This window comes from Nipponia nippon, unplaced genomic scaffold (assembly GCF_047370975.1).
Source record: "Nipponia nippon isolate SJK-2023a ecotype South Korea unplaced genomic scaffold, ASM4737097v1 scaffold_2, whole genome shotgun sequence".
Classification (NCBI taxonomy): Eukaryota; Metazoa; Chordata; class Aves; order Pelecaniformes; family Threskiornithidae; genus Nipponia; species Nipponia nippon.
Window position 1 is genome coordinate 127,321,570 of NW_028262336.1, and position 15,086 is coordinate 127,336,655.

The window sequence follows — 15,086 nt, forward strand, 5'->3', positions numbered from 1 at the left end:
AGCGGAGCTGCAGGTCTCAGCCCCTCGGGGACACAAGCGCTGACAGGACCTCAACCCCATGTCCGGGTTTGGGTTATGATGGAGACTCCCGTCTCCTCTCGCCTGTTTGGGACTTTTCTCCCAGCTCTCAAGACCAGCTTGGCTTCGCCTCATCCTCCCTACAGCGGGGACATGGACACCAGCCACCAGCGGCTGAGGAGCCGGTGCGGGGGTGAGGGCTCTGGAGAGGGGCTCCGGCAACTCCATGGCTCTGGGAAGGACAGCAGGGACCCCTCCGGGAGGGGATGGCAGCTGGGGGCTGGACTGGGAGCCCTCCCACTCCTGAAAGAGTGCCAGGCAGGTTTGAGCAAGGACAAGGACGGTCCCAGAGAGTTTGGGCCGGGGAGAGGCAGAGACATGGGGGGATCAGACAGAAGGAAGAGCCGGGGATGAAATGGGGACACCTGGGGACACCTGGGGACACGTGGACATGGAGCCCCGTGGGGTGAGATTGTCCCCCTTCCCGAGCCATGGCTGTGGCAGGGCTGCCCAAGAGCACGGTGGGTTGGGGGAAGGCTTGCCCAAACACCGGGGCTGGGGCTGCAGAGACCCGAGGATCTCATTGCACCACCGCCCAGAAGGCTTGCTTTACTATGAAAGCAGCTGCCGAGCACCAAGTCCCTCAACACGTGGGCAAACACGACTGCTCCCAGCCAGCACGAGGATTTTGAAGTAGGTCTGCCCTCGTGTTGTCCCTCACCCTGGCAAGGTTGCAGCCTTGTCTTATCCAGAGAAAGTGGAGCACAAGGGGGATATTGGGAGACACCTAAGCCGTCCCCGTTGCAATGCCACCGCAAGCTGGGGTGCAATAGCACAGGCGAGGGGAGAAGTGGAGCTGGAAGATGGACATGAGGTCTCCAACCCACCTTTGGAGCTCCTCTGCCTCTGTTGAACCATGAGGAATGGAGGACCATCAGTTCCCCGTGAGGTGAGGACCATGGAGGAGGTGATGTCCCTCTGGTGTCTACCTGGCTGGAGCTGAAGGACGGGACCTGTGTCACCTGGAGAAGACGGTGGTCACAGCGAGGAAGGCCTGCGGTCACCTCCAGCAATGGCTTTTGGCTTGGGCAGCGCTGGGCAGCTGGAAAGGCTCGTGGTGCCCCGGGGAAGTAACATAACGGGACATCGGGTGACGCGCTCACCACCGCTGTTGAACCTGACTGATGAGAGACGCAAGAAGTTCCCAGCAGAGGTCTGGGACGTGGGACAGCTGGAAGGACACGCTGAGGATGTCTGGGCCACTTGCAGTCCCCCGGGACCCCCAGGTCCCTTCCTGCTCCGATTGCGGGGCATTGCATCACGCCGCCCCCGGGGATGCGTCAAGCCCCGGCGGTGCCCGGCTGCCGGCCACCGCTGTTGGACGTGGCTGATAAGAGACGCGAGATGTTTACAGAAAAGGTCCTTGTCCTCGAAAGCCCAGCGCCCGTCCCTGGCACGACGAGGGCAGACGGGGCAGATCAGGCCCTCTCCGGCATGGCAGGGGGATGCTGGCTCCGTGCTGCCCTGGGAAGGCTCCCGGGGCACCGGCACTGTTGCCAGCCGCCACGGGGAAATGAACGTTTCCGTTCACATCGTTGAAGCAGATCAGGACTGCAGGTTTAGTTCTACCTGGTTATCGACATATTGAATTAACCAGAAAGCAGTGACCTGGGCACGCAGGCTCAGCCTCAGGAAGACCAGAGATAAAGCACAGATTCCACCCAAAATGTTAAATAAGTAAGAAATTCCAAACACCTTTCTCCTGCCTTTGGACTCGGGGGTGCTCTGGCCTCCGCCGTACCCCCTGCTGCTGCCCATCGCCCGCCCGTGCAGGTGCCAGGGGGAGGGCACCCCCAATTCACACCCGCACCCCCAGCTCTGCCTCCCCGGTTACCCAAGTTGCCCGTGAGCCAGCAAGGCGTCCTCCAGGCAAGGACAGCCACCGGCCTCCCGGGAGGAGGCGGAGGGAGGGGATCCTTCCCAGCGCTCAGCCCTGCCGCGACTCAGCCAGACGCTGGGTCCAGCGCAGGCTCCCCAGTACAAGGGAGACGCGGACGGACTGGAGAGAGGCAGCGAAGGGCCACGGCGGTGGTGAAAGGACTGAAGCGTTTTCCATTTGAGGAGGGAGAGGCTGAGAGAGCTGGGACTGTTCGGCCTGGAGAAGAGGAGGCTCAGGGGGATCTCACCTACGTGGATAAAGAGCTAATGGGGGCTGTGGAGAAGGTGGAGCCCGACTCCTCCCAGTGGTGCCCAGTGACAGGACAAGAGGCGATGGGCTCAAACTGAAACGCAGGAAATCCCATCTGAACATCAAAAAACCCTTCCTTTTTTCTTAGAGTCAGGGTGGTCAAACACTGTCACAGGCTGCCCAGAGAGGCGGTGGCGTCTCCATCCTCAGAGGCATCCAAAGCCCAACCAGACCTGGTCCCGTTGCTGACCCTGCTTGAGTGGGGGTTGGACTCGGTCACCTCCAGAGGTGCCTTCCAGCCTCCCCAGCGCTGGCGCTGGCTCTGTCCCTGACTGGTGTCCCCCGTGCTGTCAGCCCAGGAGCTGGCTGCAGTGGCTTCTGGTGGGGAGGAACCTCAGCCAGGCCAGGGCAGATTCTGTGATGCCAGCGGGGCTGCTTCTGGCAGCATCCTACAGGCTTTTATTCCTGCTGTCGTCCCTCCAATATCTTTCCCTCTTGCTGGAAGTGTTGATGATTCCTTCCAGCCTGACTCCTTCTTTGTTTAAAGTCCCTTTTTGTAATTCCCTGGTCACTATTTAATCCAGCTGATGGCCATCTTCCTCCTTAACATAACCAGTTTGGGGCAAACACCCTTCAGACAAGTAGCACCTGTTCATTATCACCTTCTTTTACCAGGGGCTGTTATCAAGGCTGCTTGCTAAGGGTGGGACTCCTCCTCTCTAGAAAAAAACATCTCTTGGTCTCCTTCCTCCCTCTTCAAAACTGCCTAAATCAAGGTAGCTTTCATATGGTGCTGCCTGCAGCCTGCCTACACTGGCGGACAGGAGCTGGCCCTGCTCTCCCAGGGCACTGAGGGTGGTGTGGATGGGATGGGATGGAAGAGGCCCCGGGCACCTCCCCTCCTCGCCACCCCGCTCCGGGCCTGGGGATGCAGCGGGACCCCCGGCCAGCTCGGGCGAAGGCCACGGGGAGGCTGGGCCAGGACAGATTGCACAGAGCCAGGGACACGGCGTGGCCGAGCCCCAGCTGGGCTGGAGCCAGCCCGGCCCCGTGGCTGTCCAGCCCGGCCGGGGGCTGGCAGGAGAGGACAGCAGAGGAGGGACATGCCCCGGCCCCACATAAAAAGCCCTCGGTGGGGACGGGGAGCAGGCGGCACCCCGAGAAGAGCCCAGACCAGCGTGGCTGGAGGCGTGGGAGCAGGACGATGGAGCAGTACTTCTTGGCCACCCAGAAGATGGAGCAGGAGGTGATGTTCCCCAGCCTGCTCCGAGGGGTCTTCCCGCAGCAGGAGGGGGCGGCCCCAGCCACAGGCGGCCACACGGACCTCTACGAGCGCTACCAGCTCCTCAAGGCCATCAAGCCCGTGGTGGAGAAAGGCCTGGCCTCCGTCACCGACCAGAGCCTGGCCGGCACTGACACTGATGCAGCCTTAGATGAGGGTGCAGACAGCAGTCTGGAAGAGCGCCTCTCCCATCACGTCAGTGGCTTGCAGCAAGTTCTGACAGACCTCACCAAAAACACCAACGCCCTCACCCGGAGGTACAGCCAGATCCTGGAGCAGATCAACCTCAGTGAAGATCAGTCCAGGTCTTGAGCCTGCACCCCCAGCCTCTGAGGTAAGAGCTTGGGGAGATGCACTGCCAAGGAGGAGCTGGCTTTGTCCTCTTGCCCCATCAGCTGGGTGGCTTTCCAATGTTTGCATCACACCCCCGGTCCCAGGAGTTATGAGTGTGCACTTCATTGCTCAACAGATACATCCTCCTGGATCTTTCTCAACTGCCCACTGGTGCAAGCTGTTCCACTGAACAAAGGTCACTTTGTGAGCTCCACGTTGTTCCCAAGACTCCCCAGCTTGCAGCATAGGCAATGTCTGGCTGCTGTTGGGCAGACACAAAAGATCCCAGGGACAAAAGGGCCACCTGGTTGGAGGACCCTGAGGTCTGGACTCCAGGAGCTGCCAGACACTGGTGCTCCAGCTGCTTCTCTTTTCTCTGTGATGGAAACCACAACAGAGTAATTTTTAGGGAGCAATTTGGCACTTTCAGGTCTCCAAATGTCTAAATTTGACTCACCACCTGCAAACATCTCAGATACTTCAATTCTCCCCTAGCCTGGGGGATGGAAACCCATTCTCCATGCTGGGGGACCTTCATCCCTGAGAACCCTTGGGGAGACATCCCTGTGCTTCACCAGAGATGGGGCTCAGGCCCAAGCTCCTTGCAGTGAAATGGAGAGTGTAGAAAGGTGACAGCAACAACAGGGAGCATTAACGGGAACTTTGCAATGTTAACCTTTGTTTTGGGGGAAACATGGCCAGGAATGAGGATGTCCCAGCCAAACTGTGTTGGTTATCCCCACAGGGTGATCCGTCGTCCACAGCCCAGCGGCACTCTTTCTCCTACTCCAAGTCCCACTGAGGAACGTCCTTCACGAGCAGCGCGGAGCTTGGCCATCTGCCCGCCGGGCGCTGCCTGTACCATCTGACTTGCCCTGCGGCCAATCCTGCCGACAACCTCACTGCTTCATTTCACCTCTGTCCCAGTGGGATTTCTGCGGGGCAGAAATGAGTGTTTCACGTTATTGCTTTGTAGAAGGCATCTGTAATTTTGAAGCGATGTTTTTTTCTGCATGTGCCTAAACCCCCGCAACCGGTCTCTTTGATAATGTAATTGCTTCCCAAGGCTGACCTGAAATGAAACGCAAAGCCTTGTGCAAATGTGTCCTGTGTTTCCTACCAGCTGTCGCTTCTGTATTGCTACTGCACCCCATCCCGTGAGGACAGGGGACCTTGGCCACTGAGGCCACCCTCCAGTGCAGGGAGGTGAGCCAGGTTTCTCTGCTGGGGAGCAGGAAAAGGGTTTGCATTGGGATGGATGTTCCACCAGCCTTCTGGCTCTCACGCCTTCTAAAAGTTTGGTGTGATCCTGCCATCATCCTGTGCTGGGTGCTGGGATCCCAACATGCTCCCCAGCATCCTTCCTTTCCTTCCCCAGCATCCCTTCCTCTCCTGGACCCCCAGCTTCTCAGCTCCCCATCCCAACCTAACCTGTACCTGCACATCCCTTCCCTCAGCCTGTACTCATCCAGCTCTTCAGACCCAGCACCATCTCCACCACACACAGCCCTGGGGACAACCTGCTGCAATCCTCGCCAGCCCCAACAACACAGGGGGGCAACTCTGTCCCCTCCCCGCTTGGTCGTGGCACCCTCCAGAGCTGGGAGCAGAGGAGGAGGTGGGAATGCTCAGCTGGGGTGAGTGGGAAGGCAGGGCTTCGCTCACCTTCGATCCCTGCGAGCTTTGTGGGGAGCAGGGGCAAAGCCCTCGCTGGGTGAGCAGGGGGTGCAAGCCCTTCTCAGGGGTGCTGGAGCGCTCAGGACAGGCTGGGTCCCACCTCCAGGTGACACCTTCCCTCCTAGACACACCACTCTGGGGAAGTCCTACTGAGCTGGGCACTAGAGGGAGGTGTGCCCTTGCCTTTTCAGGCCATTTTAAAACAAATTCAACTGTTGAAACAGCACTGCTTTGACTGAAAAAAACACTGGTCCTCCATCAGCTTTGCAGTTTTGATTAAAGAAACTGGAGATCTCCGAGCATCTGTGGTGAGAGGAGGATTGCGACCATGCCCTGGGCTGCAGGCTCCAGTTGTTCCGAGTGTATTGCTGCACACACTCTCCAAATCTGCCGTATCGCGAGAGTGAAATAACATCCTTCAGATTGAAATCAGAGACTCATCAGCTCTAAAAGTCTCAGTCTAAAATGAGCAAATGTTCTGCAGATGGTTCCCCTGTTTCTGCGCATCACCTGGAGGCAGCTCCATGCCTTGGCCATGGGTTCGTGTTCATGTTAACCCCCACAGTGGAGCCCTGATCGCGCAGCAGCACTTTGAAGCTCCACAGCACTATAAAGAAACAGAAAAGCAGGAACTCCAACCCTTGCTTTTAATTTAGTGAATCTCTAATAGCACAGAAAATAAAAGAGAAAACTTATTTCACAATTTAACAATGAAATGCACTGCGGCTTCAAAGCATCCCCCCCCCACCACACCCTGACACCCCGAGCAATGGTAGATGCTATCTCAAAATCACTCACACTTAAATCTCTGCACAGTCTCAAAAACACCCCAGAAGCATCGACTGATGGTGCTGGGCAAAAGAAAAGACATATTCTTTTTTGCCCAGTTTTCCCATTTGTTCTCACCTTCCCTGAAACTTCGGGGACCTGCCAAGGCTGACTAGGTAAGACTGTGCCATGCAGGGCAATGGGATTGGGAAAGCGTCTCAGCAAGGGGGATAACTCGAGCCTGGTGGTCCCACTATTGCTCTTCAGCCTTCTCTTGCTGTGGCCATGGGGAAAGACCCAAGGCTGGAAGACCCAGGTCTGTCTGTAGCTCCTCTACCAACCAGGCAGAGGTCTGGGAGAAGCTCCTACACCTCTGAGGATGCTAATGTAGGGGCTAGAGAGGCATTGCCATTTTAAAGGGTTTGGTTGGTATTAAAGCTTTACTACTGGGCGTGTTTGGGTGTCTCTGATGGGTGCAGCAAAACACTGCAGCATTTCCAGCTCTCTTGGGCTTAATTTTTTCCCTGTGTGCATCCATGTGATTAGATGAATATCTAGTCATTTGTTTAAGAAAAAGACTTGTTGCCTCTTGTGATTAAGGGAATTGTCTTAAAATGTGCTATGCAATCATTTCAAAGCTCAAAACCAGAATGCACGTGAAAAGGACTCCCACATATCCATGGGGAGGGGACAAAAATATTTGTAAAATACATATGCACATCATATACAGAGATACGCTCCATATGCATTATAGTATATATATGTATGCATACATGTTAATCTTTGTTTCAGACAAAACTTCTCATGGGGAGGGAGTAGACTCAGATTTTGAAGGAGGAGAATTTATGACAGAGAATTCAGGACCTTTGAATGTTGTTTTTTTTTTGCCCAGCTCTCCTTGTATGATCCTGGTCAACATTTTGCCAGTCTGGTCCTCAGCTTGCCTTTCCCCTTGCTTAAGAGTTAATGCTCATTCAGAGCTTTGACTTAAGAGGAAGGCACGATGTGCAGAGCAAGGGCAATTTCTTGTTTGCTTCATCCTATTCTCTCAGGGTTCCTTAGAGAGACACTCCCTGGAAGGCCCAGCACTGCACAAAGACAAATTGAGGTATCCATAAACTGTTGTTAATAGGAGGAGGTGCTGGAAAAAATACCCCCAAACCCACATATCCTTTGGCAGGAGCCTCTCACCAGGGGACAGGGATATCTGCCACCAGTAACCAGAGGGAGCCCCAGAAGTGCAGATCCTTCCTCTAGCTCCCCAGCAGCTTATTTCCACAGCAGATGCCCAAGGATTTCCTCTTGATTGAAGCCTTGGTCTCACAGAGTCCCAGAGTTACACAGCCAAAGTCTGTCTTCTTTCCCTCCTTATTTCTGTGTCTCGCTGGCAGCAAATGGTCTTATTTCTCAGCCTTGCTTTTCCATGACTAACCCAGCCTCTCCTACCACCGTCTTGAGAGAAGCAAGTTGTAGGCTCAACAAGAAGACCAGGCATAAACCCACTGGCTGGGTTGCCATCCTTCATAGACTACATTGAAATAATCCTCTTTTCTGCAGATCATCCTTTTTCTGGCTAGACTAACAGCATCAGCCTGAACTTGGACTGGAGACAACCCAGTGACCCTCAAGATGGAGTGACCAACTGAACGGACCCATGCCGACACCTTCAATAGGACTGCTGTGTGACAGGGACCGGGGAATAGTGGCACCCATACACTCAGCTCTGCCCCACACCCTCCATGCGGCATGTCAAGAGCTTGGGGAAAGCTCAGGAAGGGGAAGCACGTGAGGAGATTGACAAAGATGGGCAAGAAGAGAGCACTGTTGTATCTAGTTTAGCTTCTTGCTCCAGGAAAGCCTACAACCCAAGCTGAACATGATATAAACATGGGAAAGAAGTCAATGGGCATGAGGATCAGGAGAATAATGTGGTTTCTCAGGAACGTGGACACTGATGGGCCTGTTGGGTTGTTTTAACCGATGGCAATATAAGTGGTTATGTCTGTATCCTGAGGTTGCCTCCCCCAATTCATCCACTGGGGATGGCATATGCACTTGCCTGGCCAGGAGGCGTTTTGCTCCCTTGGCTTTTGATGGTGCCCTGGCACCTGTCCAAAGCCAGCTCAGATCTCGATACAAGCCACCAGCCATGCATTCCCCAGGTCCGTGAAGGTGGGTGGAGCTGATAAACATCTGGAAGGCAGTGGGTAGAAATGCCAAGGGTGTTTGCACAGTGCATGGCTGTTTGGTTTAGGAGTGGCTCCTGGACTGCAGAGCCACCAGCCCAGCTGCACCAGTGCAATTCCTGAGCAGAGCTAAAGCAAACTGCTGATGGTTTTGCTTTTCATCCATATGACGCTCTGCCCTGCTGTGCTAGAAGTTTGCCCACACGCAGGTCTCCACGTCACTGGGCACTGCTGGCTCCACTAGGAATAAATCCCCAGGATCTGGCCGTGCAGGGTGCAGATGGAGTGATGTCAGTGAGAGCTGACGTGAGGACAGTGAGCCCTTGGATCCCAAGTGCCAAAGAAATTCTTCACAAATTGCGCAGGCAGGCCACAGGTCACCAGAGCAACGTGGCAATTTGCAGGATTCGACGAATGTGCTTCAAAAGACAAAAAAAATCTGTTTTTCCTGTAACCTTTGCAAAAGACCTGGGTTGTCTTGGTGCATCCCCCAGCAAACTCCAGGACAGAGACTGGGATGCCCTGCCAAGTCCTAGCTGAAGCGAATACTATCTACATGGGACTTCAGAAGAGCTGTGCCAAGTTTGCTGCCTCTCCTCTTTGCTAACCCATCCACCGCTGTTTAAAATAACCCGGCTTATTCCCTAGGTTTCCACAGGAAACTCCTCCACTGAGACGCCCTGGAGCAGATGGGTCCTGGGAATCAGCTTCTTTAGGTGCCCTTTCCATCGATTTATCATCACTCCCAGCAGTGATAATGCTATCTGGCTGTAATACACCATGAAGGGTGGAGATCAGCTATGGATTGTCACCTCCACATTCCAGGCAAATGGTCCAGAGCAAAAGGGCTTTATCCCCTCAACAAACTCAGATACAGGAGAAGAGGGAACAAGAGGAGAAAGGCAAACAGGAGCTGCTCCCAGCTGCTACCCCCATCCAAACTTCTCATTTCCCTTCCTGTTTTAAGCATGTAATTTTTTTTTCCCCTTGGGTTTAGCGTATTTACTTGTACAAGGGCATAAAACCCAAATCTGAATGTCGTTGATCTAATTCTCTTAAACAGAAGCTGCCAATGCAATGTGTTAAGGAAATCTGTTAAAAATACTTTTATGGATAGCACTGTTTTCCAAACTGATGTATGTACCAGCATAGAGATGTTCCAGTTCATTGTTATGTACATATTTATACAATTTTCAAAAAACACATATTTATTCCCCGCAAAGCCATTGTCAAGTTATTCATTCTTTGGCAGACACAAAGTTCTTAGCATTAGTATGGTTATTCTTATGATTCATACTGTGGTTGCTCGCACAAGATCCAGGCACAGGCTAATCCTTCATGCAAAGACAGTGAAAGGATGGTCCCTGCCTGAAAGAGCTTACAGTCTTGGAAACATCACTCTTACATTAAAAAAACATGTGGGCGCTTCTTTCTACAAAAGAAACGTCAGGGCCAGTGGCCACCCTGAGCAGAATAGGCAGGAGGCCTGAAGCATTCCTCGAGGAGTCGGGAGAGGAGTGAAGAACACCTAACTGGTTCTTCTTCCTTGTCTTCCTCATAGCTCCATGACCCATTTGGGCAGCCAGCGTCCCTAAAAGGTCTCAGCAGCGTCCCTTTCGAGGACAGGACCTGGCTGATCCTGCTTGATCTCCTCTGCAGACATCCTCAGAGCTCTCTTTCTCTGCTCGACAGCAAGCAGGTGGATCCCCAACAGACCATCAAGGCATCAGACACAGCTTTAAAAGGCCCAAAGGATGAAGGATTTCAGGGATCCAGGCTAACTGGTAACAAACATAAAGCCCAACAGGGATCCTGGGTGGAAATTCCAGCTTAATACAAATCAAATCCCATTCCCCAAAGGGAGAAGCCCTGCTAGCCTCCCTGAAACAGCACAGCCATGGCCAAGACTCTCCAGGGGGTGCGGAGCAGCAGCTACAATGGAGCTGCCGGTTGTGGGAATCCCAGGACCCTGGTCGCCCGAGGCTATGGAGACTTTCATGGTCTTGCTTTTTACTTTCTTCTCAAGGGAAGAATGAAATGCAAACCAGCCTCAGCTAGCTGTTACCAGCAGTGTGGACTGCTGAGAGCCTTGTCAGAGCTGCCTCCTCCGATCCCCTCCAAAACTCTGATCCCACTTCTGCCTTTCATGGGCTGCTCCCCCACCCACTGGTTTCCTCAGCATGGCTTTGACTGTGGGGTAAAAGTAGGAGTGACAAACTGCAAGAGCAACTGTTTCCACTTAGTGCAGGCACAGAGGGCTTTGATGCAGGGTTGGATGCCTGCCCAGCAAAGCTGTGACACCAAGCAGGTCAGATGTGTGGTCCTAGTAATGCAGGATGCCACCTCTGGTGTGACCACCTAAAAGCAAAGCACCAAATCCCCACGGGTAGGCAGCGATATGCCAACGGCTTGGGCTGTGAGAAGTTCTTCCTAAGGCCTCTTTTGAGATCAGATGAATTTGGCAGTTTAAATCAAGTCCTTATTGAAAAGAGGGAAAAAAAAACCCAACTGGGAGTAATTTGTATAGCAGGACTGAAAAATGCCATCTTAAAGCAAGTCATTTGCGAACAGAGGAGGAGTTGTGAGTGATGTGATGGCTGGAGGCTGTCTTGGGCATAGCGATGACGAAATGATAAGAGTTTTCGATTCTTGGAGAAGTAAGGAGGGGGCTCAGCAGAACTGCTACCTTGGACTTTCAGGGAGCAGACTTTGACCTGTTTAGGAGCCTGGTTGACAGAGTCCTTTGGGAAGCAGTCCTGAAGGGCAAAGGAGTCCAGGAAGGCTGGATGTTATTCAAGAAGGAAATCTCAAAGGTGCAGGAGCAGGCTGTCCCCATGTGCCGTAAGTCGAGCAGGCGGGGAGAAGACCGGCCTGGCTGAACAGAGAGCTTTGGCTGGAACTCAGGAAAAAAAGGAGAGTTTATGAGCTTTGGGAGAAGGAGCAGGCAACTCTGGAGGACCACAAAGATGTCGTGAGGTTATGCAGGGAGGAAATTAGAAGGGCCAAAGCCCAACTGGAATTAATCTGGCTACTGCCGTAAAAGACAACAAAAAAAGTTTCTATAAATACATTAGCAACAAAAGGAGGGCTAAGGAGAATCTCCATCCTTTATTGGATGTGGGGGGAAACACAGTGACAAAGGATGAGGAAAAGGTTGAGGTACTTAATGCCTTCTTTGCCTCAGTCTTTAATAGTCAGACCAGTTGTTCTCAGGGTACCCAGCCCCCCTGAGCTGGAAGACAGGGACAGGGAGCAGAATGAAGCCCCCATAATCCAAAGGAAAATGGTCAGCGACCTGCTACACCATGTAGACACACACAAGTCTATGGGGCCAGATGGGATCCACCCGAGGATACTGAGGGAGCTGGCGGAGGTGCTCACCAAGCCACTTTCCATCATCTATCAGCAGTCCTGGCTGACCGGGGAGGTCCCAGTCGACTGGAGGTTAGCAAATGTGACGCCCCTCTACAATAAGGGTTGGAAGGAGGATCCGGGGAACTACAGGCCTGTCAGCCTGACCTCGGTGCCGGGAAGGTCATGGTCACAAGTGGTTGTTCCCCAGGGCTCAGTACTGGGGCCAGTTCTGTTTAATATCTATATTGATCTGGATGAGGGGATCGAGTGCACCTTCAGTAAGTTTGCAGATGACACCAAGTGGGGTGGAAGTGTCGATCTGCTGGAGGGTAGGAAGGCTCTACAGAGGGACCTGGACAGCCTGGGCCGATGGGCTGGGGCCAAGTGTATGAGATTCAACACGGCTCAGTGCCGGGTCCTGCACTTGGGTCACAACAACCCCAGGCACCGCTGCAGGCGTGGGGAGGAGCGGCTGGAGAGCTGTCTGGCGGGAAAGGGCCTGGGGGTGTTGGTCGACAGCTGCCTGAACATGAGCCAGCAGTGTGCCCAGGTGGCCAAGAGGGCCAATGGCATCCTGGCCTGTATCAGGAATAGTGTGGCCAGCAGGACCAGGGCAGGGATGGTCCCCCTGTGCTGGGCAGTGGTGAGGCCGCCCCTCGAATGCTGTGCTCAGCGCTGGGCCCCTCACCCCAAGGCGGCCATGGAGGGGCTGGAGCGTGGCCAGAGCAGGGCAGCGAGGCTGGGGCAGGGGCTGGAGCCCAAGGCTGGGGAGGAGCGGCTGGGGGAGCTGGGGGGGCTCAGCCTGGAGAAGAGGAGGCTGAGGGGAGCCCTCATCGCTCTCTGCAACGGCCTGAAAGGAGGCTGGAGCCGGGGGGGGTCGGTCTCTTCTCCCCAGGAACAAGCGATGGGACGAGAGGGAACGGCCTCAAGCTGCGCCAGGGCAGGTTTAGGTTGGATATTAGGAAAAATTTTTTCCCTGAAAGGGCTGTCAGGCACTGGCACAGGCTGCCCAGGGCAGTGGTTGAGTCCCCATCCCTGGAGGGATTTAAAAGCTGGGTAGATGTGGTGCTTAGGGTGGTGGACTTGGCAGTGCTGGGTTAACGGTTGGCCTTGATGATCTCCTATGTCTTTTCCAACATAAACTATTCTGTGATTTTATGATTCTATGCAGTTCCTGGGATTAAAAAGTCCCAGAAGCAGCACAAATAATAACAAACAGACTTTTTTCATACATGGTGACTTCCAGCCAAAATACTTCACAGGCTTTCAGGATGATTCTTTCTCCCATAATGTGCCAGCAAAAGTGGCCAGGACACAAAAAAGGAGTAAGAGAATGGAGGAACCAGACCAGTATGTTCACCAGACTGAAGGACCAGCTGTGGTTGGCCTAGCAGTGTGAAATAATTGTGGACACCAGCTAACAACTATTCCTTTTGGTAAAGTGGTAAGGATCTACGCTGTGGCATTGAAGATTTGGCCTCAAACCCCATCAGCCACCGGTTATTCTGGTTTGGGGAAACCTTCCAGATGAGCTTTTGAACACAGTAACCTCTTCTACTGCTCTTCACCCTTCCCTAGTGAAAAGCTTGTGGGAGCAGAGAGGTGACGGTCTGCCTGTCTATCCAGTTCTGCAGCCGCAGAAGGGAAGTTTATCACCTCCAGCATCAAAGAGAATGAGTCTGAACTCCACCTCTGTCAGTTATATCCAGGATATTTTCTGAAGCACCTACGTGAGCAAGCTCAAAGAATGGGATTTGCAGGAATCAAAGGCCCAGGAGATGCATGTCTTCCAGCTCCCCCTGTTTTCCAAGAAGCATTGATTTTTTAAAATTTATTACAAGCCACAAAACCTGGGCTTCCAAGCAGGCCTCACTGGTGCATCCAGCACTATTAATTCTTCTGGTCTGGCAAAGGGAAAATTCAAGCCCTTCTCTTCAAAGCAGCAGAGATAACTCAGACACAGGTTATTACTGAGGATCCCTCAGGTTGCTTTAGAGCAGCAGAAGCAAAACATAAGTTGGGTTCGACGACAGGTTCACCCAAATTCACAAAGCATTCAGAAGAATCTGGGTCCAGCTTTGATGGAGCCTTGGGTGAGGACTGGCTTTATTCTCAAGGTGAGTGAATCAGTGCAAATTATAACATTTTTTGCTCCGTGCCTCAAGCTTCTGGTCTGATCAATGCTGTCTTCTGGGAGGATACAGATCCAGCAAAATCCCTGGAGGATGCAAACCCAGCAAAGCTGGCGTCCATAAGCACAACACAGATTTTGTGCAAATGGCTTCCTTGTATACCACGCTGTTGTTTTTCATCATTAAAATCTCCCCCAGGAAGATTTTTAGGAAGCGCTGTATTTGTCTGAGATCTTCCCTTTGGTTCTTGGTATCAGGAAGCAGCTTGGGATGAAAGAGAGTGAGGCAAGGTTGGTAGAGGAGATAACACCTTTTATTAGACCAACAGAAACTGGAAAAAAATGGAAGAAACCCCAGGCAAGCTGAAACAGAATCTGACAGACTGAGAAAGCCTTGTGTGCCCTAAAGCATGGATGTTTTTATCCATCCATATCAGCTGATCTAATAAAAGATACTGTCTCTCGTTACAAACATTGATTTATACCTCTGGACAATCGTGACCACGGCAATTTTGCCACTGTAATGGAACAAAGAAACAGAAGTGATGCGTGGCCTGAAGACAAATTTGAAAGCAACAGTGCACTCAGAAACACCCAGAATCAAACCAAGGAGACTCTGCAGGCCTGTGGTCCGGGTCTGGAGAGGTTATTTAGACTCACTCTGATTTGATCCTCTGCATTTAAAAAATGAACACAGACATCCTTGTGAGTGTCTCAGTGCTGCGAGAAACAGTCCCAATGCCATTAAATCTGTGATGCTCTCCACTTTCAGTATTTGCTGGATACAAGATATTAGGAAACAATGTCATGCAAAGATACTAATCAAATATTTATGACCAATTGAAAAGAATAGTTCAGACTTAAGCAGAGATTCAGGTTTGGTTTTATTTACCTTGCACAAATTACTCAGTTCCCAGAGATTGTATTGGCAAGGAAGAAAATGCCAGCGCCTTGGACAGATTGTAGATACCCTGATCTGACATCGATACATAGGACAAATGGGAGCAATGAGATGGTTTGGGATAAACCGTGCTTTAAATCAGCAGCGCACGGAGGCCAAAAAGCTGTGAAAATGTTCACTGGTTTCGATACAACCGGTTTGTGAAGCAGAGGCGGTCACGCAGGCACACGTTGCGGGGCTCCTCGGAG

General features: G+C 52.7%; 1 protein-coding gene across 1 annotated transcript; it reads left to right on the forward strand.

Annotated features, from left to right (window-relative positions):
• Nucleotides 1-2,916: 2,916 nt before the first annotated feature.
• On the forward strand, nt 2,917-5,008 carry LOC104022777 (thyroid hormone-inducible hepatic protein). Its single transcript, XM_009476530.2, has 2 exons — nt 2,917-3,822; nt 4,567-5,008. Exon 1 carries the CDS (start codon nt 3,081-3,083, stop codon nt 3,798-3,800), a length of 720 nt encoding a protein of 239 aa, XP_009474805.2. The 5' UTR covers nt 2,917-3,080; the 3' UTR covers nt 3,801-3,822; nt 4,567-5,008.
• The last annotated feature ends 10,078 nt before the right edge of the window (nt 5,009-15,086 follow it).